This window comes from Polyodon spathula, chromosome 1 (genome assembly GCF_017654505.1).
Source record: "Polyodon spathula isolate WHYD16114869_AA chromosome 1, ASM1765450v1, whole genome shotgun sequence".
NCBI lineage: Eukaryota > Metazoa > Chordata > Actinopteri > Acipenseriformes > Polyodontidae > Polyodon > Polyodon spathula.
In genome coordinates this window covers 41,971,569-41,998,044 of record NC_054534.1, presented here as the reverse complement: position 1 = coordinate 41,998,044, position 26,476 = coordinate 41,971,569, and the positions used below count along the sequence as shown (strand labels likewise).

The following is a 26,476-nucleotide window of genomic DNA, read 5'->3' as shown; positions in this document are numbered from 1 at the left end:
GGAGGGATGGCCTGATCTAGGCAGGGTCTTGGTGGTGCCATACACCTTCCACTTCTTAATAATCGTCTTGACCGTGCTCCAAGGGATATTCAAGGCCTTTTATATTTTTTTATACCCATCCCCTGATCTGTGCCTTTCAACAACTTTGTCCCGGAGTTCTTTTGAAAGCATCTTGGTGTTAATAGTTCAATCTTTGCTTTGAAATGTACTACCCAGCAGCGGGAACCTACAGGAACTGCTGAATTTAACCTGAAATCACGCGAATCACTACAATTTAACACAGGTGGAGGCCACTTAACTTGGTGTGTGATTTTGAAGGCAATTGATTACACCTGAGCTAATTTAGGATTGCTATCACAAGGGGGGTGGACACTTATCCAACCAAGCTATTTCAGTTTTTATTTTTAATTAATTTTCTACAAATTTCCAGAATATTTTTTTTCACTTGGAAGTTGTGGGGTAGGATGTGTAGATAAATGGAAAAAAAAAAAAAAATTGAATGCATTTTAATTCCAGGCTATAAGGCAACAAAAGGTGAAAATTTTGAAAGGGGGTGTAGACTTTCTATAGGCACTGTGTGTGTGTGTATGTATGTATATATATATATATATAGATATATATATATATATATATATATATACTATTATTATAGTATTCCATAAGCATTTATAAACATATTTGTCAATATTCATGTTTTTATAGTTTCATAAATCAATGGATTGTGCATGTCCAATAACTAATATCGCTTCTGTTCAAATCTAGTAAAAATAAATGTAAATATGGTAAATAGCAACTAGGTTAGCAACAATAAAAGCTAAAGAAAAAAGTCATTATTTTTTTTGCCAGGGAAAGTTTGTCTTGAAATGCTTTTAAGCTGTAAACTTTACCTTTTTTTGTTTTTTTAAGATCCCAACAAGCACGCTTGACCACAAAATGTTATAAATTACAAAATCCACTAATATTTACCGACTATGGTGGATTTTTTTTTTTTTTTTTTAAATGTTTGGTTCATGTATTAAGAAAGCTGTATCATTTATTTGCTAACATACAAAAATGTAATCCCTTAAAATTTAAAAGATTAGCCTCTCTTGGCAGCCATTTCTGGGTTTCTTTGTAACCAATATAAGATCAGCTTCTTCCACAGCTAGCCAATCACTAGTGATACAGGTGGGATGTAAGCACTTTTTAAAATATTTGTGTGCCTTTCTAGCAACAGAACGAACATAGGAAAAATAAATAAATGAAAAACTACTTGTCTGACGGGCAAAGAACAGCAGCAAAACTTGTTGTCCCTCAAACAGATCTTGTTTTCCTTGGTGTCGAGCGATACAAATTGCACACCCCTGCAATCCCATTATATCGTTGATCACATTAGTACAAGCTTGTGTAACTAGGAGCTGCGGTTGCTCAGGGAGGCATTAATATTAACATACACTAATATCACTGTCTGCTGACACAATTTTGCTTTACCGTTCTGTAGTGGAAAGAAAACCGTGTCACAGTCAAAATAATGTAAAGGATTATGCAGTACATAAACACAATCAGAGTTATAGTGCAATTTAAATTAGTGCTGGGATGAACACGGTATTATCACGTTCCGATATTTGCTCATAATTTAAATATTCGTTTGGATAGTCGTTCATTTTCAAAAAGTAATAAAAGCCATTATATTGCTCAGAACGCAGGTACAGACAGCATAGAAACAGGGGCAGAGGGTGTGGTCCTTATGTGTGCGCTCTTTTATTTTACAAGACGTTACACTACGTAAAACGCTAAAGCGCTTTGTGATGGTGGTCCACTATGAAAGGCTCCATATAAAATAATGACTGATTGAAAGTAAAACATATTTCAGGAGTACAGTACACGTTGTGCAGGCCTTTACCCCAGTGAATTAACTACAAAACAAAGGATGCCAAATGGCAGTTCAAGTTAAGCACTGGTTTGTTTATTCCCAAAATAAATAGTACATAAAGTTGAAACTACATTTTATTTATTTTTAAGCTTTTTCTTCATTTATTGCTATTGCTGTTTTTCCACAGTAAACAGTGGCCATAGACACGTTTTGATAAAGTAATAACATGAAGTTCACTTGTGCCTTTTTGTAGCTGCACAAGCAAACAAACTGAAATTAAAAAAAAAAAAAAAAAGAGAGAGTACAGATACACATACACACTCTATATAAAAGTTAGTACACAACATTTTCAGCATGATGGGCACTGTTTAAGCAGGGCATTTGAGAATGACGTGCTTGCCTTTCTGTCCCATGAGATTGTGACTCGTTCTAAAGGAGCACAGCATGTTTTTGATCCAAATGACTTTCCATAGAGATCACTATGCATGCGCGCATAATCTGGTTTGTTAACTTTTAGTTAGAGGCTCGAGCTGCTGTGTTGATCCTGAACATATCCCCGAAAACCCCTGTCTTAATCCAACCTCTCTTGACAGAGGACATTTAATAAAATTACTTGAAACTGATGATAGAATCCACAAGCCAACATTTTATCAAATCATTTAACTAAATAAAATCTGTAACCACAGATCCCTAAAATGAAAAGCAGATATGGAACAAAAAGTAATCTATTTTAGATAAAAAAATATTTATAGTATTTCCCTATTAAAATTAAGAATGTATTTCTTCATACAATACAGTTTGTTATGCTTTTATGTCTTAATTGTGTAGAAAGTGAATAAGTTAGTAACATTATGAACTGTATACCTTATTTGTATGCAGTTTCCCATTTGTGAAAACTGGTTATTTGTTAAAACTTTTTTTTTTTTTTTTTAAATAAAAATAAAATATAAATAAAAAAAAAAAAATGCAAGATTTATTTATTTTTTTTTTTTTTTTTTTTTTTTTTTGTTAACCATGGACCTTCCAAAGTCCAGGAAATGTTTACTAAAAATCGGCCACCAAGCGAGGGCTACAGAAGTAGTACATTTTAGTAGAAACAAAAAAAGTCACCATTAGATAACCCACATCTGCTTATCTGTAACTTCAATATCTATATTCTGCAGTGAATAACTAATTTCTGAAAAAAAGGGATTACTTACTATTTGGCTGAATCTGAGAGCTGGTATTCCCTCCGTCTGTCATAACACTCCTGGATACCTGGGTCATTCCATAAAGTCCTTATCGCATCAACGTACGGGTTGTCAAACACTGACACCTTCTCTACGTCAACCTCTCGGACTATGTTAGCATTCCCCTGCAGAAAAAATAATGACAATCTTATACATGGTTCACAGCATCCTTCATTTTGACTGTTAAACAGCATAAACAATCAGCGAGATTTGCTTTTTTTTTTTTTAATATGAAAACCTTATGCACAACAAAAAGTGGGTCCATTGATAACTAACTAGTGAACTGAAGTTTGATATGTCAAAGTATGCATTTACATGATACAAAATACAAAAGAAAATTACAAACTGATTTCCCAGATTTCTCACACTTACATATAATATTTCTAGTGCAGTATGCAGAAATGAAAATGAACAATTCTGCATTTAAACAGGCTTCAACCGGATTGGACAAATTACCAAATATTCCTGAAGTATACGGCTCCCCGATAGATAAATATTGGCTATAGGGGATTCAAAGCTACTCCGGTCCCTGCTCTCCCCCCCTTCTCTCCCAACAGAGCTGGCCAAAACAAGCTGCAGTGTCCCACATTGATGTTCAGTTTTTTCCTTCTGTGAACTTTCTGGGAGATTGCCAATAGTTTGTATCATTTTCTCGCCAATTTGGAATATCCAATTATTTTTAGGCTCAGCTCACCGCTACCACCCCTGCGCTGATTCCGAAGCGACGAAGACAAACACACGCTGTCCTCCGAAGCATCAGCCAACTGCTTCTTTTACACACTGCAGGCCCACCATACAGCCACCTCAGAGCTACAGCACCAGAGGATGCTCTGGGCAGCTAGCTTACAAGGAAGCCCGCAGGCGCCTGGCCAGACCACAGGTGTCGCTGGTGTGTGGTGAGCTGAGGACACACCTGAAGGTTTGTTTGCTAGCCAGGAATTCAAAAGGTAGTTCTAAACCTTCGAAGGTTCGTCAGATGGCATTCACGCACTGTATGTTTGTTTATTTGTTTGTTTGTTTGTTTTTTTTTTTATCTGTTAACCCGTTTGACAATGTGTGAATACTATATAATCACAAATTAAATGTCACTCACATGCAAAATTAAATCTTTTAATTTGCATAATGTATATTACTTAAAACAAAAGTTGTTGTATTAAAATCCACTACCAAATCATTATACAAAGCAACTCTATATGGCACAGCTGCCGTGCACTGGAGTACATTATGCCAAAGGACTGGGGGTATCTATAGTGGTTGTATTGCTTTGGTAAAATATGTACTGAATACTAGTGTACAAGACATTGTAAGAGAAGTGCTATAGCAGAATATGTATGAAACATACAAAATATATGCTAATACTTACAATTTCAAAAACTAAGAACCGTCAGACAACCATAAAAAAGTGGAATACAAACTCTAGATGTACCATGGAGGCACAAACAATCCTCGGGATCACTTGACAAGCGCAAGTTCATATTATTACTATTGTAATTTTTATTAGTAGTAGTATTAGAGTAGTAAAATGGACAGTGACTGAACCTGCTTGGAACAGTCACTGTTAAATAAAGCTTTGTTTTGCCCAAGTCAGCTGCAGTTCTTTTAATTGGCTGCAATAAGGTTCTGCTGCAATGCAAGCTTACTGTATATATCGCAAGCAGCATCAATCACGTGTACACAATGTGTATTTTTACCTAAATTATAAAAACAAGATTACTGTTCCATATAACATTTTTAAACTACATGTAGATGTTTTATTCCATTTACATGGATTACCTCTAAGAAATAATTTTCAATCAAATACAAAACTAGTAGCTATGGTGAGGTCACCAATAAACGATGCAAATTAGTACAATCAAAGGTTCAAACCTTTCTTTGGTAATGTGTTCCAAACCTTTGAAGGTCAAAATGTACCTTTTGTTACAGCCCTACTGTATGTGAAATAAATGAAAAGCGTACCTTGACAAGGAAAAAAAATTAAAATGTGCTGTAATATAATTGAAATTCAGTCCCCAAAGGCACTAATTAGGTCTTAAATCTCCAGTGATGTACTCCAGAAGGGGAGTTAAAAAAAAAAAAAAAAATTTGCAAGTTACGACAGAGTATCAAACAGAAAGAATTTTTAACACCTCAATGTTTTATAGGTGATGAAAACTGACCTTCAGGTTCTCTGGCCTAACATTCCCCTGTGCGGCAGCACAGTATGTATTTAAATAGTGCACCTTAATCATTGGAATGGAGTTGGAAGCTAAACAGCAGACATATCTTGCAGGCATCCCAAAACCAGATACATACTTTCCTTAAAAACTGCAGTATCAACCAACACAAAAGTCCATTCAAACTACCTGTATAAACTTTGCAAATCAGGGCTATACGTTCATGCAATTGACTAGATGGGTGGGGGGGGGGGGGGAAGAAGACACAAAACAAAAACACGCTTTTGCTTACAAACCATCTTTATAAACCTACACAGGGATTTTTTACACCAATAAATAGCACAACTATTTATAACATTAAATACCCCCCCCCCCCCCCCCTTTTCTGGAAATGTTGTGGATTACGTAGATAAATAATATTTTGAGTTGCTTTACACCTACTACGATAAAACTGGTTGGGACATCAAGGGATATTAAAAATGGTGCATGCTAATAAACCCTTTGAGCGCTTGATCCACCCTAAGAGGGGGAGGTTCCCTTGTATGCAGAGCCCCCAAGGCAGGGTGGCGAGAGTCCCAAGAGAGACAGCACTATTGCAGTGGTGGAAAAGGAATGTGGGGCAGCAAGTAAACACAGACAGATGGTAAGACTCAAAACAGGGATGATATAGAGAAGACAATTATTGTATTGCACTTTCATCAGAAACACCACTGACCTAAATAACTACTGTAAATGACTTGGTAGGAACAAACAAACAAAACAGGAGGGAACATACTGCAAGAACATATGAACAGTTTTTGTAAAATATCTTGTGTGCATGAAAATATCTAAAAATCGATGCAATTACATATGGAATTAGAGATGCTACTAGATTAACAATCACTTGATCTCTTTTAATGCTCTTTCCAAAGTTTGCAGTCATTAAAACAAAACTGCGGTGTTGTGTGATGGAGAGACAACTGATCTCAAAAGACATTTAACCCTTTTCAGGATAACACTCATCTCTTGTACTTTCATATATTCAAAGTTAATGTAGTTAACTTCAACAAGCCTGCTGTACTTCCTCACATGAACTACTACATTCAAGGGGCGAAAGACTTCAATATTTCCCTTAGCCATTAATCCCAGAGTCTGCCTCACCAATTTTGGGTAAAATAGTGAAACTTGTTGACAAATTAAAGCCCTAGGCCTTTCCTGCAATACTTCCCACCCCCCTCATAATCACTGAGGAAGGGGGCCCTCTGCTGGTAAAAGCACTTAGGTCTATTTTATAACCAGTCACTGACAGGTCACAACTGTTTTGAGTATGGCTTTATTTTGTCCAACATTGTTTTAGTAGCTCCACCACACATTAGAAATTAGAGAATCTTATCTCGTCTTGACAAGAAGGCTTTCGTGTTAATATGAAAGTCCAGGTTTTTTTTGGCAAATATTGCTTGTTCTCAACACAATATTTTTTCTTATAGAGAACCAGCAGTAATAACATAACCAAGGTTAGCCAACTGAAACATTTCTAAAGAGGAAACATCAATGAAAAAAGCCATTATTGAATCATTATTTCTCATACCACATCTGTAACAGTAGGAAACTAGACTGGAGTCCTAAGTCACAAGAATAATGCAACACAGCAAACACATTTCACCAAAAAGTATTACCTACAGAAAAACAGAGACGGCACAGGGATTAGTGCACTAGGCTGTAAAATGCCTGCATCTTACTTTTTCTTTCCACTTTATAAAACAAAATGTGTAGTTGCACTGCTAAAATAAAGTTATTAAATTGTCTGCAAAGTTACGTGAGCTATTAGTGTTTAAAAAATAGGAGCACGCTAAAAGAGCAATGTTCTTGGATTGACAGTGTGCTTTAAATTACGTTGCTGCACTGACGAAGGCATGTGGCCCCAATGCGTCCGCATGAATGCGTGTCATTGTTTTTTCATAATGATGTTATAATAATAAATATATAAGCTTAACAGCAGATACCTGGTGAGTGCTTGGCCTTTTACGACATTCTGCTATTAGTGCTATTACAGGCTTGATTTATTCATTGGAAAAATGCAAAGAATCCTAAAATAATGTAAATTATTAAAAATATGGTTTAAATATTTAATTGTATTAAAAATATGGTGCCAATGGATCTAGTACCCATGTGACACCATGCTGGTGCACTGTTTATTTATTCCTAGTAGAACCAGCATACAGTACCTACTCAACAGCATCGGAGCGCTCCTGACCATACCAAGCACTGCTCAGCTCATGTTAGGGCCCTTTCACATACAGCTTATTCCTATGCTTGGTTTGTAGTTTGGATTGGCTCACTGGCAGGCATGTGTGAAATGCAGCCGATGAATAGTGCACACACCCAAGTCTCTAAGTCCTTGGATACAGGCGTCTGCTAAACAAACAAATACTCATGCAAAAGCAGAATGACACAATACAGTACCTACTACTTCTGACTAGTCATTAGCCCTGTGTGTAACCAGTGTTTGCCTACAACATTGCAATTCTGTCTCTAACAATGAGGCAATTTCCATGGGGGGGGGAAAAAAAAAGAGAGAGTCCCTTTTCTCACTCTATTTTGGTAGTACTTTTGGATTTTTTTAGCCAGAGAAAAATTCAAGTAACCAGGTGGCAACTCCCCCCATCAAAAAACTGCTTTTTTTTTTTTTTTAAATACAATTTTAGGCGTCCAGTTTTAAAGAGATTTAAAGAGCAAGTAAAAAGTTACTTATATGTGTCTATGAAAAGTAATTACAAAATAATGTATATACATTCCCGTTTTAAAACCACAAACTTGTCACAGTACATTTCAAAGTAAGTATAGTCCACATATTTAAGCAAACTATTTGGTTTTATAATAATTTATTACACAGAAAAAAGTGGTGAAAGAAAGACAGAACCAGACACCAGTGAAACAGAGAAATTATATTTCAGACACAAAAACAAACATAATGCCAAGTGAGACAGAAGAGAAAAATGTCAAGCAATTTCTAAGTTAAAAGACATTAGATAAGAAGCAGTGTTAATTGGTAGTAAATTTGAATACAGAAAAGGTAAGCCATAAGCCGTGGTTTGTTTTCTGTTTTTTCATGTATTCCATTTTCTCTTTTGCATTTTATACAAATAAAAACAAAACAAAAACAAGGCCAATTAAGTTTGTAAAAATATTCAACCAGTCCTTACATTTATTTTTGGTATTCCAAGATTCTGAGTATACATACTTTTCCATGGCACTGTTTCTATATTAATAAATAATAATAAACACAAAAATAAATAATACATTTTAAAAAATGTGTTTCCAGAACTGCAATTTCAAACACTGTTGAGTTTAGTTTTCAGATGTTAGTTTCTGTTGCGTTTTCTGTAAACATTAATGCGATTTCTACAGTAAATTTTATGTTTTTTTACACTGTGTGCGTCTGTGTCTCCCGTGATTGGTCCCTTTTATACACTTAGCTCCGCCCCCGTATGTAAATCAGGGGCAGAGCTTACGCACACATCCCATTGGTCCAGGGCCGCACACATCAGATCAAAGAGATGTGTGCGTAAGCTCTGACCCTGACTTACATGAGGGGGCAGAGCTAAGTGTATAAAAGGGGCTGTGGTCGTCATTCTGTTCTGTTGTATCCTGCATTGCTCACAGAGTTGTGGACTCTGGGAGGTGCTGAGAGCGTCCCAGTAAAGGGCTGGAAAGAAACCAAGCATTCTCTGTTTTCTGCCTCCTGCACAAAATGCTACAATAATATGGGCTGTATGTTTGCAATTGAGAGAATGACTGTGATTGAGATTCTTAAAGAGCTGCTACTTCAAACATGCTTTACTTCTGGCCCACATTTAGAATATTGCATTTCCCTGCAGCTGTACTCTGCATCCTGATAAACATCTTCTGTAAAATGTTTTAGATGGCAGCTGAGAGACCTCCACACTGTCTGACTCAACTGGGATTAAAAACAGAACTGGCCTGAGCTCATCTTGGCTTTTGTTACATTTTGCATGTGCCTTTTATGGAAAAAACACACACATTGAATAATGAGTTATTTAATTAATTAAAATGTCATGTAGAAAACAAGGACCTCAATTGATCACTGTGCCATGTACATTTTATTTACATTTCTTCATTCTATGTTCCTGCAGTCCCCTTAAGTATTCTAGTCACACATTTAAGAATTGAGAGTTATTTTATGCATTCTCTAATCCAATGCTGATCAGTGCAGCATTGTCATCAACCAGAGAATAAAAAGGAATTGTTATCTATTACCACATACCGAGATGTAAATGTTAGCAAGAGATGTCACGCTGTGTTACAGCTTGTACCACTGAGCTCAGATGAGATGGCACAGCAATGATGAGAAAGATTCTGAACAATGCACTTCAATCTTTGGAAACAAGAGCGTGAAATATTCTGCACTGGTTATGGTAATCAGGTGCACACTGCAGAAACAGGACCAGCACTGATAGAAAGCCTGCTGCTGTTCCAGATCTGCCTTTCCCAGGAGGCATCACTTCTGCTGCTTTCTCAGTGCATTTAGTTTTCCAACACCATAAATGGAATGAGCTTTGACCTCTTGAGGCCAAATAAGCAAATAACAAAATAAATTCCAGAACATCAAATAGTAAATAAACACATAAATACTTAAATACATAAAATATAAAACAAAATCGCCCTGCCTCTGGGATCACCTGCACTAGCGTCTGCACTGTCACAGTAAATCAAGAAGTATGGTAAAGCCACATTCTCGACTGGCAAAAAAGTAAAGCAAAGCATGGGAGAAGGATGACAAACTGCAAAATTAACTGTGCAAAATTTACGATCAACTTTTACAAGGGTAGAGTTACTTAGTAAAACAAAACGACAACGCACTACAAATAAGCTGCAAATAAAATATCTATTGCTTAAACATTATAACTCGACTAAACGGCAACCTTGTACCCAAGATGTCTGTCATACAAGGTGTACTAAAAAAAATCTGGTTAACAAATGCACCCTTCAGATGGCAAGTTAAAAATAAAAATACAAACCTGTGCAGACATAAATTGGCTGACAAAAAAAAAAAAAAAGGACCGACTTAGAACATCACTTATAAAGTAAATCATCTACCTAAACTACCGATAAGTGATCAATCTGACAGGTAGTTTATACATAAAAACAGTAAATAAACCAACTTGCAAGGAAACTGGCAAGCACGATAACGCAGCAGAAATATATTCCTAATGCAGTCTTGTCTTTTAATTTAAAGTAGGAGGCTAGAAATCCAAAGTAGAAGGCAGGGAGGCATAGAAGTCCTCCCCCAGCGCGGGTGCAACAGGAAATGCCCCCCACTGGAAACGAACATTATGTAGCTACCATAATACCAAGTGAGCCAGAAGAGTAAAATGGGAAGAAATGTCTAAATTAAAAAACATAACATAAGAAGCACTATTAATTGGTAATACATTTGAATACAGAAAAGGTGAGCCAAAAGCTGTGTTTTGTTTTCTAACTTTTCATGTATTCCATGTTTTCTTTTGCATTTTATACAAAAAAACACAAGACCAATTAAGTTTCCAAAAATGGAACCAACCAGAAGGGGTGAGAGAGTGCTCGAGTACTCTAAATAATTATAATTACTGGCATACTAATCTATTACTCGAGTACTCGAAATATAAACAGGAATGCAAATTCAATATATTGTATTCACATTTACCACCTTAATGGGTTTACAATCTTAATGTGTATTCCACTTTAATTATAAAGAGGAAGGGCTTCTCCGGCTTCTGCTTTCCAAGACGTTTTCTTAAAAGTCTACAGCGGAATGACTGACACAGGCTGGTTTCATCTGTGGGCATCTAGTGCTACTCTTCAATGGCGATGCACTGAGTCTTCCTGATGTAGGCGTAGTTTGGTATCTCATGGGCGTGGTATGGGGAAGGTAGGTCTACATATGTTATATTATTAGATTAAAACTATACTTTTTGTAATGGCCTCTCAGATAAGAGCTAGGCCAAGTAACATGTGGAAATACTTTGTACAGTGCTGTGTAAATTACACAACACAAAACTGGAATACCACAAAACGATCAGTTCAGTGCTTCACCATTTGAAATGAAAGCTTTCAGACATTTCTGTGGAACTTGTGATGTCGGCATAAAGCAATCGTCCATTGCAACATTTGCTACTAGCAGCAGTCGCCGATGTGATGCTTATCGTTGTGAGAAAACTAAATAGCAAAAATGATTACAAAAGACATGCTTCCGCTTAGCTTTACAGAAGGTGAATGATTTCGAGAAGTCATTAAATTTGTTGAATCCGAATACACAGTACATAAGCATAAAACATGAATAACAAGGCTGGAAAAGCTTAAAAAGACAACTGTGCAGCAGTGGTTCATGCAAAACTTACAAACTGAGAAAGTTGCCATTACAACAGACTCATGGACGGCACTGAATACAGAGTCATACGTAACCTGTCATTACATCGTTGATTGGAGTATGTGAAGTGTTGTTTTCAAGAGACATACCACGCAGAATATACCAGATACTCTCAATACAACTGCTGAAGCTTGGAACCTTAAAGGTCGAATTCTGGTTTGCGTCCACGACAATTTGAGCAACATGATCCTAGCCAACGAACTTTTACTTGACTGGGAGTCGGTCCCATGCTTTGCTCACACTCCTCAACTGGCTATCAGTGACAGCTTTAAAAGGTGCTAGCATAAGTTGCGTGGTTGCTGCTGGTAGAAGACTGGTGTCACATTTTCATCATAGCACCATTGCTACAAATACTTTGAAACAGAAACAACAGCAACAACATATACCAGAACACCGGCTTTTCCAATATTGCCGCACGTGTTGGAATTTAGCGTGTGATATGTTTGAGCGCCTGCAAGAGCAAAGGTGGGCTGTGACAGCTACATTATCCGATTGAAATGCTACAAAACTGACTTGACGCCAGAACAACAGAATTAACAGATGAAAGCTGGCAAACAATTGACAAATTATTGCCCGAATCCCCGAAATGTGCCACAATGGCGCTGTGCAGCAAAACCGAAGTATTTATACCAATGGTGTAGCCGGTTGCTACTACTCTACTTTCTAAACATCTTGCTGAGGAGTTAACCAAAGTGACAGAATTCAAGATAGTGGTAGCAGTCTTTAAGGAGGCGGATGCTTCTGCCAGTCTGGAGACTAAATGTTAAAAATATTTTTGGAACAGACAAAAATATAGACTTTTGTTAATGGATTTTGCATTGCAACTCCTCCCTATATTAGATGAATGTTTTTTGTCCCCCGCTTTAAATTGTTCTGGGACTTTGGATCAAACAGTCAGGAATATTTAAGACACTATTTGTTTGTTCATTTGATCTGCTATTCGCAATAAACTGATGTTAATAAACTGAAAGCAATTAACATGCCAATTAAGCTATACGCCTTTGCTAAATTGAATATGGTTGCTAAATTACTGTACACAGCAATAATAATAACATTGAATAAAATGCTCATCAAATATATCTTTATTTTAATTATTCATTATTATCAAATCGGTACTATCAATCAGCTGTTCGCTCTCTCGGTGGGAGGAACAGTGAACCACTGATATGTATTACTAGTTTGATGCACACGGTAAATAAGCAACAATATTCATATTAACAAAGGTTCGAGTACTGGAAATTTTTAACACTCGAGTACTAACTTACTCAAAGTTCCCATCCAGTCTTCCAAGATTCTGATTGTACATACTTTTCTATGGCACCGTTTCTCATTAACTACAGAGTCCAAGAATGCGCAAGTGCATTAATAAACACATAAATAAATAATACATTTTAAAAAATGTGTTTGCGAGATCTGTGATTTCGAGCACTGTTGATTTTACAGTTTTCAGAAGTTCACTTCTGATGCATATTCTGTAAACATAAATGCGTTTTCTACAGTAAGTTGTATTTTTTCAATTATGTTAACTGTTGCTTGATTAAAAATGAATACAAATAATAAATAATGTATTGGCATTTACTTGAACAATGTAGCTGGAAAGTAAAAGTCCAGCACATAAATATCAAGTTATAGGTATATGAAACGGAAAAACATGGCAATTACTCATCAAATGGAAAAGGGTAATGTTCAAACAGAAAATCACTTTGGTCTACAAATTACATTTATATACACAAATGGTTTTGGATATTTCTTATTCATTTTATTAATACAGATTAGCACAAACCAACATACCACTTCGTTAAGAGATTCGCATGAGCTACTTCAATATATGATTTACTACATTTAATTTGTATTAAAATGAAAGTATGACTATTTACTGTAGAAATGAATGCAGGACCCTGGAAAAGGGTAAAAGTTATTAATGTAGATTGCAGACACTAAGACTTTATATGCAATACTGTTGTAGCTTAATTTTGACAGAACGTGTCACTAAGAGGTACTCAGATCGATGAGCGAACTATACAGCTGGTGAGTGCGTAGGAGTGAAAAGGTTCAAAGTGAAAGAAAACACAAAGTTAACCCATTCATGAATGACTACATATGTAACACTGTGTATATATGTTTGCACCATGCCTTTTACCACCCTAAAGGCCTGAAAACACCAGCTCTTTGCGTTGCTTTTTTTTTTTTTTTTTTTTTTTTGACGCCCAGTAGACAGTGCCACACCAGCAAGTCTATACCCAAGCGTCAATTCCCTTTCCTGGGTAAGGAAAGCATTACAGCATTACATTTGGCGCGAAACTACCCTCCCTCTCCCCACTGATGCCATTACTTAATATACAAATAAAATTATGGTTGAGTTTTGGGAAGACATGGAAAGTGTGATATCAACAGGAGGAGGTCGAGATTTATACTGTACATAAGTTTAAACATGCATTTCATTTGACTTGAACTTTTTAAAAAGGTAATTTAGTTAGTCTTCTAAAAATAAAAGTACTCAAATCGTCTTTACTACCGTGCCTATTTAAACAGATAGATAATCACCGTATGTGTTTATTCGTATTTGTACATGCATGTTTGTGTGTGTGTGTACTTTTTATCTGTATATACATTTTGTGTGTAAACAGTCAATAATATTACTAGACCACAGTTTTACAGCAACTGATTATGCAGCAAAAGATCTGACCGGTACATCTTGTAGCTCCTAAAGTGATATTTTTAGTTTAATAAAGATTAAGATTATTAAAATCAGCAAAACAAAGCACATAAAAATAAAATCATCAAGTCAAATTGATTAACTGTGCAATGCAAATATCATTTCCTGAAGTAACTGTATATGCCAGGTTTCAGATTGATCTATGTCAATGCATAAGACATTTTATAATGCTATAACAAATACTCACTGTATTTGTACAATAAGAGTAAAAAATGATGATCTTACATAGAAAACGTAGGTTGTTTCTTTTAAAAAAAATGTCATATCTGCTGTACGGTTACTGACTCTGGTATATGAATGTATAGTTCCACTTTACAAAATTAGCTCTCTGTTTTCACTCCTAACTACAATCTCATCTGGGTTCAAAGTTCATACAGTCTTCCCTTAAGTCCACGTGGTTGTTTTAATCCTATCAGTACACACAGATCACATTTCAGCGCCGTTTAAAATGATGCAATTGATAAACAAAACAGGCAGTGCTTGGCCTTGACGTAAATGCTCCGTGGTCCAAAATATTCACACTCGGCTTCGAAAGGGTTAAAAAAAAAAAAGTCAGTTTCTGTTAAACTCAATTAAAGTCAACTTGTCTCAGATTAATTTTTGAAGACTAGCATGGAAGGTTACAGCATTCTAAAATGACCACATTTTAAATGAAATGAAATAAAAAATAAATACACATTTTTAAACAAATTAGCAAACTTAGAAAAAAAAAGTATGCAGCTTTTCCAATATCACACTAATCTGATAATGTGCATTTTGTCATTGATTGTGGTGCAAACAAAATGTTTTTCACAACTTCCCCAAAACGCTGACTACAAACCCTAAACAAGACTGCAATGAAGATTAAAAGGGGAAGGGAAATGTACAACTGACCAACTTGGGATGTGATATCTTGCTTTATTTCTTTCTTTTTCATTTATTTATGTATTTAATTTATTTATTTTACATCCACTTACCAGCTGCTCTTATTGGTGTTTGTATTCCTGGAGTCTTTATCATGATTTAACTGGTCGAGAGACTAACAAACAAGCAATATGCACACGAGTCACAACCTGTAACCCAGGTTTAAGTTTAGAAGTGTAGTGGTGTATACTCCGTTTAGTTCTGGCAAAAAGACTGAGGAATACCGTTCTTTTTAGCCACAAAGGACTGATATGTCTTTATGGAGAAGTCAGGACCAGGAAATCGAATTTACGCCATCTCATGACAAAACATGCTGTTTACTCCATCCTCCCTTGGAGTTTTACCTTTTCACATGGTGTGAACCGGTTATCAATATTATTTGGGATACGGTGGTAATGCACATTTGAATCTTTGTAGTATTAATCTGTGAAACCAAGGGCAACACAATATTGATTATAATTAAGGAATACATATGGGCTTCCGTAGAATACTGCAAAACACAAAGGATCAATTGCAACAAACTTGTAGATTTAGTACAGAGATGCATGCTACGTTGCGGACTAGCTAATATGGTATTATCTCAGGATCATCCCCAGCTGTGTACTAACTTAGTACCAATTCCAACGAAAACAGATGGGGAACAAAGTTGGGGACTAGCAGATCCCCAGCTTTACTACAAAGCTCAGGATTAAGCTCTTTATTGTAGTGTTCTACCAAACAGGAACTGAAGGGGTGGCTCGAAATCTGAGTGATTCTGACATTCTGTAAATTTCTTATTATGCTTTTTTTATTTGTTTATTGTAATCCCACCATATTTGCTTTATTTACTGTATTTGTCACCTACTGCACAGTAAAACTTAAGTCACCTTGGATAAAGACTTCTATTGTATGAATAACAACAACAATAATAATAATAATAATATGGAAATCCATCAAGGTCTTTCCATAGATGTTATCACGAGATAGATTCTGTGGGTTTTTTTGTTTTGTTTTTTCATATGATTTAGAGCTTTGGTATGCATGTCTTTTCTAGTAAACTGCAAGGTTATTGGCTGAAGCTATTTTAGTACCTGCTTCAATTGGCTAGAAATGATTGCACCTCTCTGGCACAGTGCGAGATTGACAGTTGGCAATTCACCGGTCAATTAATTAATTCATCAATTATGGAGGTTAATTAATTCATCAATTAAAGGTCAATTATGGAGCAATCGATTTATCAAGAAGCCCATCAAGCCTTTCGTATGAATGAAATGACGAATTAATTTTTGAATTGCTGCACATATTAATTAATTGATGAATCGCCAAATTAATTTCTAAATTGATGGATGAATTAACAAATTATTTTATGAAATGATAGATGAACTGAAGAATTGATGAATTGGCAAATTCATTTATTAATTGACATTTATTTTTTAACCGATAGACAAATTAATTGATGAATTGATTAATATTAATCAATTATATAAATATTAGCTCCATAGAACACGAATGTTGTACAATTCAGTTTACTTTGGCAAGTTACAGCTCTAAATCCTTACCTTGTTGTGTTCATACTTGTACGAGATTTTTAGTGTTTCCATGGCTCTGATCATAGACTGCATGGCTGTAAAGATATTCTGATACACCAGTTTTGTGAAGCCCCGCTTATCCTCATCCGTGTATCCTGAACCGTGGATGATTCTCATCTGTTTAATAAATGTGCTTTTGCCACTTTCTCCTGTACCTGTTTGGGGGAAGAAGAAAACATGTTAGAATTAAGTTACTTAGATCCATTTTTGTTTATACCTTGTCCTCATGAAAGGTATCTGGTGGCCAGAAGACAGTTTTATAAAATGGGTATTTTAAATAATCTATCCTGATTGGTCAAAACAGGTCACATGGAGGTGTTGATATTACAGCATAATCACCATGGGTTGGCACTTCTTTTCAAAAAGGGGCAAATCACTGGTAGATATCCATATGCCACTAGAATATTGAAAAAAACGAAACACGGCAGACATTGGAATTTATCGCAGTAAACATGACCGACGAGATTTATGTAAATGTTTTCTGTTTGGGAAACCGAAGTGGACATTAAAGTAGTGAAAAAAGCAGAAGTATTCAAAGCAATTCAAAACTCGACATTCTGATCGCCCTCTGCTCCTTCTCCGTAAACTACAGCGTTTCTCTATCCCATTTTGAAAATAAATAGTTTAAAAAAAATCTTAAAAACTTTCAGCTTTGGGATATGGGACGCTCTTAAAACAAGCCATTGATGGTTAAATGGATGTTTCGTTGCCGCTGTCCCCGGTTTGTCCGTTCTCTTCTGGTCGGTCTGCCTGCTGCATTGGCCCCACCCACACCTGTGTGTGATCTGATGCACAATATTTATAAATGCATCTTGACAATTCCTGCCATGCCTTTCTGTCCACATATATTCACCCAGGTACAATGGTATCTTTTCTGCTGTGACCTACATTTTTTTCTTAAATTTTTTCTTAACGCAGGCCCAGTAGTTCTCTGTACTGTCCAGCCATAAACTGCAAAAGCAGGTTTGATAAGTAACCAGGTATTCCATAATGAAAATAATGTCTCTCTCAGAACTGTGAAGTGATGGCACAAATCTGGTATGAATACCTTACTACCCTAGATAACAAAGGGCTATTAAAATAATAATAATAAAAAAAACAAAACACTGTCACCTGTTGCAGATCTTGTGAGGAAGGGTCTGCATGATTTAAAGGCAGACTCATTTGTGCTGTTTGATGATGAAAACAGACAGTTATATTTTACTTTAAAATGTAATAAACCAAGAATTAAAAGAAGTATAACAAATAAAATAAAGACAAAATGCACTTTCAATAGCAATGTTCAATTCAATATCTATAAATCTCTAATTTTTTAATTAATGCATTGGTTTTATTTTTACATGGAACTATTTTTTATTAGCTCAGTTTTAGGTGGAAGGATATTTAATAAAAATGACTTCGGCTAAGAGAACACCTTTGTGGTGAAACGTGTTTTTCCTATTGTAAATGCTCTGCCTAAAGGAACAGGAACTTCGCTTAAAAGACCTTTTTGGGACCGCTAATGATTCGTCCACAACTGATACAGTACTGTTTTGTTCAAATGGTTTATTCAATCTTTTCAAATATGACTTGTCATCGAGAGAGTGTCTTGAGGCACACCGACTGGTTTATTCACTCTTTCCAGAACACAGCCAATTTGTATACTCGAATATGTAATACGCTATTCGAATAGTTTTTTATTTCTGTGTAATCGTGTATTGACTAAACTGACCCATCCCTAATTGGGATTATTATAATTCGTTTTTAGTTTTGCTGTGACCATATGGCAACAGACTGGTTGCGGGTTTGCTTGTGAAAAAACGAGTATCATTTGTACACATACATTTTCAAATCTTAACAGTTTCATTTTCTGACAAGAACACAAATGTGTGCATGATAAATGGATGAAGTAACATATTGAAAGGCTTCGTTTAGCCACTTTCTTTCGAGATGTGGGCTCTCTTTGGTTACCACACACAGTTAGAAACATACTGAAAATAAAAACCATCATGAAAAAATATATACATATACTAGGCCAGATAAAATTGCACCGGGCCAGTAAAAACACTAACTGAGTGGCCCAAGGGGCCAGTAATAAAAACTCTAAATGCAGCCCTGCAAGTCATTCAAAGACTGACCATATCTGTCATTAGCAGACATTTGGGGTTAAAGTTCCATAGTGACACATCTTGTTGCTTTTTAGAATCCAGATCATAGTATAGAATGTTCAGCATTCTACTGAAATATGTATTGCTTATTATTATTTTACTGCACTGCACTATAAATACTAAATAATTCACCTCCGAATAGTACTAAGGGTACTATTCCAGACATTCCTTCAAATCTATGAAACTTCACAAACATGCCAGAGTAGAGATTTGTTCTGGATTCTTGTTGCATGGCAAACTTTTAAAAAAACTCAGCAACTCACACAAGTTTTAAATTCTTAAATGGTTAAAAAAATAAAAAATGTTTTGGCATTTCTCTTCGGCTAAATCCCGCAAGAACTGAACAGCTACAAAATTTCCATATTACACAACTGTAGATTATAGGGAGTGGTTGTTTACATTATTTTGACAAGGGGTACTCAGAGTGTGTCGCACTACAGGAAGTGGCTGATAACTGGGACTTTTTAAAAGACTTTAGAAAAATGTCAGGACACCAGGACCTTTGATGGAAAACCGGTACTGTCCCGGCAAAACTAGTAACAGTATTACATAAAACTGGTGCAGTGTCAGTGCCATTGTCTAACCCTGCTTAGTGAGTTCATATTTCATGAAATATTAAAATGAATTTAAGGTTTATAAGTTCTTTGCTTTACAAATATCCAGATGGTGACCATTTAATTCAATATAATACTGTGAATAGGGGTCCCTCTTTTCAGTAAAGCATATATTTTCACCCGATCTGATTAGAATCAGTCGATTGAATGGGACGTTATCAAGAAAAACCATCCCACAGGAATGGGCCAGTAGGTACCTAGTAGCCTCCCAACAGGCATAGTAGGCCCGGATCAAGCGCTTTATAAACGTTGCATGTAGTAGCCACAAGCGGTGTTGAAATAATAGTAACAGTTAGTTTCTTTCTTCATTTGACATCATTCACTGAAATTAAAGTGTTGCAGTTTACAAGAACAACATTTAGTGATATATATGTATATACAGTGGCTTGCGAAAGTATTGACCCCCCTTGGCATTTTTGCTATTTTGTTGCCTTACAACCTGGAATTAAAATGGATTTTTATTTGGATTTCATGTAATGGACATACACAAAATAGTCCAAATTGGTGAAGTGAAATGAAAAAAATAACTTGTTTAAAAGAATTCTGAAAAAATAAATAACCGAAAAGTGGTGCGTGCATATGTATTCACCCCCTTTGCTATTAAGCCTCTAAATAAGATCTGGTGCAACCAATTACCTTCAGAAGTAACATAATTAGTTAAATAAAGTCCACCTGTGTGCAATCTAAGTGTCACATAATCTGTCACATGATCTCAGTATATATACACCTGTTCTGAAAGGCCCCAGAGTCTGCAACACCACTAAGCAAGGGGCACCACCAAGCAAGCGGCACCATGAAGACCAAGGAGCTCTCCAAACAGGTCAGGGACAAAGTTGTGGAGAAGTACAGATCAGGGTTGGGTTATAAAAAAAATATCCGAAACTTTGAACATCCCACGGAGCACCATTAAAGCCATTATTAAAAAATGGAAAGAATATGGCACCACAACAAACCTGGCAAGAGAGGGCCGTCCACCAAAACCCACGACCAGGCAAGGAGGGCATTAATCAGAGAGGCAACAAAGAGACCAAAGATAACCCTGAAGGAGCTGCAAAGCTCCACAGCGGAGATTGGAGTATCTGTCCATAGGACCACTTTAAGCCGTACACTCCACAGAGCTGGGCTTTACGGAAGAGTGGCCAGAAAAAAGCCATTGCTTAAAGAAAAAAATAAGCAAACACGTTTGGTGTTCGCCAAAAGGCATGTGGGAGACTCCCCAAACATATGGAAGAAGGTACTCTGGTCAGATGAGACTAAAATTGAGCTTTTTGGCCATCAAGGAAAACGCTATGTCTGGCGCAAACCCAACACCTCTCATCACCCTGAGAACACCATCCCCACAGTGAAGCATGGTGGTGGCAGCATCATGCTGTGGGGATGTTTTTCATCGGCAGGGACTGGGAAACTGGTCAGAATTGAAGGAATGATGGATGGCGCTAAATACAGGGAAATTCTTGAGGGAAACCTGTTTCAGTCTTCCAGAGATTTGAGACTGGGACGGAGGTTCACCTTCCAGCAGGACAATGACCCTAAGCATACTGCTAAAGCAACACTCGAGTGGTTTAAGGGGAAACATTTAAATGTCTTGGAATGGCCTAGTCAAAGCCCAGACCTCAATCCAATTGAGAATCTGTGGTATGACTTAAAGATTGCTGTACACCAGCGGAACCCATCCAACTTGAAGGAGCTGGAGCAGTTTTGCCTTGAAGAATGGGCAAAAATCCCAGTGGCTAGATGTGCCAAGCTTATAGATACATACCCCAAGAGACTTGCAGCTGTAATTGCTGCAAAAGGTGGCTCTACAAAGTATTGACTTTGGGGGGGTGAATAGTTATGCACGCTCAAGTTTTCTGTTTTTTTGTCTTATTTCTTGTTTGTTTCACAATAAAAAATATTTTGCATCTTCAAAGTGGTAGGCATGTTGTGTAAATCAAATGATACAAACCCCCAAAAAATCAATTTTAATTCCAGGTTGTAAGGCAACAAAATAGGAAAAATGCCAAGGGGGGTCAATACTTTTGCAAGCCACTGTGTGTGTGTGTGTGTGTGTGTGTATATATATATATATATATATATATATATATATATATATATTAAACACACACACTATAGAAAATCTACACCCCATACTCCACACTGTTAAGGGGAAAAAAGTTTTTATTGAGAAAAAAATTATATATTAAAAATACAAAACTGAAAGATCATAATTGTTTAAGTCTCCCCTGAATTAATACTTGGTGGAAGCACCTTTGGCAGTAATTACAGCTGTGAGTCTGTTGGGATAGGTCTCTACCAACTTTGCACACCTAGATTTGACAATATTTGACCATTCTTCTTTACAAAACTGTTCAAGCTCAGTCAAGTTCCTTGGGGAGTGTTGATGGACAGCAATCTTCAAGACATGCCACAAATTTTCAATTGTATTTAGGTCGGGGCTCTGACTGGGCCACTCAAGGACATTTACCTTTTTGTTCCTTAGCCACTCCAGTGTAGTTTTGGCTGTGTGCTTTGGGTCGTTCTCATGCTGAAAGGTTAACTTCCATCCCAGTTTCAGCTTTCTTGCAGAGGGCTGAAGGTTTTCCTCAAGGACTTCTCTGCACTTTGCTCCATTCATTTTCCCTTCTATCCTGACAAGTCCAGCAAGCAACATGCTTCACAATAGGGATGGTCTTCTTTGGGTGATGCACTGTGTTGTGTTTGTGCCAAACATAACGCTTTGCATTTAGGCCAAAAAGTTCCACTTTAGTTTTGTCAAACCACAAAACGTTTTGCCACATGGCTACAGAATCCCCTTCGTTTTTTTGCATACTTCAAATGGGATTTAAGGTGGGCTTCCTTCTTGCCACCCTACCATATAGGCCAGATTTGTGGAGTGCTTGGGATATTGTTGTCACATGCACACTTTAACCAGTCTTGGCAATAAAAGCCTGTAGATCTTGCAAAGTTGCCATTGGTCTCTTGGTAGCCTCTCTGATCAATCTCCTTCTTGCTCGGTCATCCAGTTTGGAGGGACGGCCTGATCTAGGCAGGGTCTTGGTGGTGCCATACACCTTCCACTTCTTAATAATAGTCTTGACCATGCTCCAAAGGATATTCAAGGCCTTTAATATTTTTTTTTTATACCCATCCCCTGATCTGTGCCTTTCAACAACTTTGTCGCGGAGTTCTCTTGAAAGAGCCTTGGTGCTCATGGTTGAGTCTTTGCTTTAAAATGCACTACCCAGCAGACAGAACCTACAGGAACTACAGGAACTGCTGAATGTATCCTGAAATCATGTGAATCATGTGAATACAATTTAACACAGGTGGAGTCCACTTAACTTGGTGTGTGATTTTGAAGGCAATTGGTTACACCTGAGCTACTTTATTGCTATTGCAAGGGGGGGTGGACACTTATCCAACCAAGCTATTTCAGTTTTTATTTTTAATTAATTTTCTACAAATTTCTAGAATATTTTTTTTCACTTAGAAGTTGTGGGGTAGGATGTGTAGATAAATTTTAAAAAAAAACTATTTTAATGCATTTTAACTCCAGGCTATAAGGCAACAAAAGGTGAAAAGTTTGAAAGGGGGTGTAGACTTTCTATAGGCACTTAATACAACTGTTCCTTTCTTTAAAATGATTTAAAAGAAAAAATATGTTCTAGATCCAGGTGATGATTTGACCTGATAGTCATTTTCTATTCAGCTTGTTTGAAAAATCCTCTATTGCTGCAACACTAACATGCTTTATTCAGTCCAAAGCAAATGCAAAGTTTAGTACAGTGAATCAAATTAGATAGATGTTGGCAAGGCTCAGAGGCAATAAAGTCTGAGTAACCCAAATATGAGCAAAATAAGTGTAAAACCACCAGTCTACCGTGACCACTTTGGTCCTGTCCCATATAATATTTACCATTTTAAATTGCCCGAGTTCTCAATGACCTTATAATTTATGACCACCTAAATGGATTCTTTAGCGGACGTTACAAGCAGTATAGAATTATTTATAGTTGCCAGTCTCCCAACAATAAAAGTATAGAGATGCTCCACCTTTATTAAGGTAAGAAAGAAGCCAACTTGCCAGTCTCACCTTGCAGCATTTTATTCTCTGTGGACTGTACTCAATTTAATCAAAAGACATTTATGGAAAGTGCTGCTGTGAAAAAGCCTGCAGTGATCAGTGGCCAGCATGATCCTGTCTCAGGAGGGTTACCGATTAAATTGAGGTACAACAGCCGACAGGATAGCTACACAAACAAACAATCTGAATACTTCAGATGAACATACTGATATAAAGATTTCGATCAGACACTTATGGAAACAGCATTTAGTTAGAAACAGCATTTAGTTAGAAATGGAGGGAGAGAAAATAAAAGACATAGAGAAGTTACTGATTATTTGGCAAATATTACAATACTGCATTTAAACTGCCAACAAGCACTTTATCCCAGTGAAAACTTCTGAAAAAGATTGACCAGTAACATTTTGCTATGAAGTTTCTGATAATTAGGGTTTCTGTTTTTCAGTTTTAACTGAGAAAAGCCGATAAAACACCAATGATACAAAAAAAGAAATTGCTGTATATCCAACAAACGCCAGAAAAACACTGTAAATGGTTACTCAATTCACATTGACTTTACCCCTTTCCCTGTGGGGAAAAAAAAAAAAAAAACATATAAAAAATAATAATTTACAATATAGTTGGACAATGTCCCTCCTTCCTGACTTATGTACTGTATCCCACATTGACTTGTTCTGAAAACTTCCTACATTTCTACGGGGGGATTGTAACATGCTTGCAAGATTTAAAACAAGATGTTCTTGCTCGTGAGATTTAAAGCTATATTCCAGTTCGACAGGGAATATTTACACCCTCGTGGAATTTAAAAAAGAATTGCAAATTGTGGCAAAATGTGAAGAAATACCTAAACACACAAAAAAAACTGAAGAATGTGCCTGTGACCATAAGGATTTCATGGTGGAAGACAGCAAAGGAAAGAAGGTACAATTGAAGTGTACTGTCGAGTTACTGTATGTATTGTGACAGAAAAAAAAACACAAAAATAACCGAAAACAATAATTTTATCTTGAAATATAAAGGAAGTTTGTTTCTGTCTGCCTGTTCTTTATGCATTCGGACCCCGCAGGAGTCTGTGCAACCAAGCTTTGTATGGCCTCCTTTTTCATCCAGGGGAAGGTTGAGGGCTATGTTTGGATTAAAAATTTTGACCCCCGGGGTACTTTATTTAGGAACCCCATTGCTGGATCACTACAGTAGCCATGTATTTCAAATTAAGGAAACCCACAAAACTTCCCCAACAAATTAAAAGAACAAAAAAATTTAAAAAATTAAAAATAGCAAAAAACAAAAAAAAGGGAAAGGGGTCCGAGCGCAATGTGCCCAAGATCGGTAACTTATAGGAAACCATAAGGCTACCACTGAAATATTGAATTTCCCTTCAGCTACTACACTATATTGAAAAGGGAAAGCCCCAGAAAAATATAATATTTACATATAATTCGAAAATAGCTAAAAATAAAGTACCGAAAAATTTAATAAACACATAAAAACAGAAGCCCTACCAATAACTAATATGCAATTATGTGTTAATTAGGGCTGCAACGAAGGGTACATTTTGACCTTTGAAGGTTCAAACCTTTGAATGTACTAATTTGCACAAACACCAAAAGCACACAGAGAACAGTAACAGAACAAGAATAACACAGTTTCAAACATACATACTATTTACAAAATACTCCCATCCCTTTTTCCGGTCCATAATCAGGTCCATCCCCACATTGTCTTGCAAATCAGCTGCCCCCGCAGTACAATATAAACACACTGAACAGCTCACGTGACACTACCAGCAATGTTTGCGCATGGAGCACATACAACACTGTGTACAAAAACTTTGGTAGGATCTACACTCTGAACTAATCTTCTCTCTTCTCTTGCTGAAGAGGTTGATCATGACCGATAAACGGTTAGGACTGATGTGACAGGCGGGCATGCAACGGATTACTGTACATGTGAATGTTTTATTCTATTTATATGGATTACCTGTAAAACAATAGGATTTTAGCTATGGTGACGTCGCCAGTACATTATGCAAATGAGTACCATCGAAGGTTTGAACCTTCCTTCAGCAACGTAATCCGAACCTTCCTTCGGTAATGTTTTCAGCCTTCGAAGGTCAAAATGTACCCTTCGTGGCAGCCCTACCAGGTTATGAATACTATAAGATCATTTTATGTAGCGGTTTGGAGGCTTGCCCGATAGACACTGTAACTAACCATACATAAATATGCCTTATACACAGCGATGCCGCCAAACATTGTGCTCAATGAATAGGCCGATACACAGTTGAAATTGGGCGTGAGCCAAACAAACAGTGTGCAGCTCGATGTACTGTATGCGTAAACTGTGTCTATGCTTATATCTCTGTCTAGCCCCCACTTCTCTCCCGTTTGTATTTCAATATAATATCGGTATTTCAATTGTCAGTTTCTGTTTTTTGGATCGGCTTTGTGTTCTTGCCCTGCTGCAATGTCACAGAGATAAGATTGATCTTTCCACAACAGACATTTTGCAGAAATGTGATGCCAGTTGTCACAGAAAGATGCATATAATGCTGTATAATAAAGGCCGATCAGAGCTCTGCATTTCATAAAATGAGGGGACTTATATTTCTGTATGTATTTGCAGTGTCACAGTACCGTTCAGAACCACACAGGTCCTTAGAACCTAATGTACTTCAAATTCTGTAAGTTTCTTATTCAGAAAAAAAAAAAAAATGTTAACTAAACATCTGTATTTTAATTAACATACAATAATCTCCTCAACTTTTTTTTCCTTTATAAAACCTTTAGGAGTGTGTGTGTGTGTGTGTGTGTGTGTGTGTGTGT

At 36.6% G+C, this 26,476-nt stretch overlaps 1 protein-coding gene across 2 annotated transcripts in view; it reads right to left on the bottom strand.

The window, feature by feature from the left end:
* Positions 1-26,476, bottom strand: part of LOC121318840 (guanine nucleotide-binding protein G(q) subunit alpha) — an 82,865-nt gene that overhangs the window by 34,722 nt on the left and 21,667 nt on the right. For both annotated transcript variants that reach the window (XM_041255958.1, XM_041255948.1), the window contains exons 3-4: positions 16,798-16,982; positions 3,052-3,206 (exon numbers count right to left, since the gene is read on the bottom strand). In XM_041255958.1, the coding sequence (XP_041111892.1) occupies positions 3,052-3,206; positions 16,798-16,982 (340 nt within the window). The remainder of the gene's footprint in view (positions 1-3,051; positions 3,207-16,797; positions 16,983-26,476) is intronic.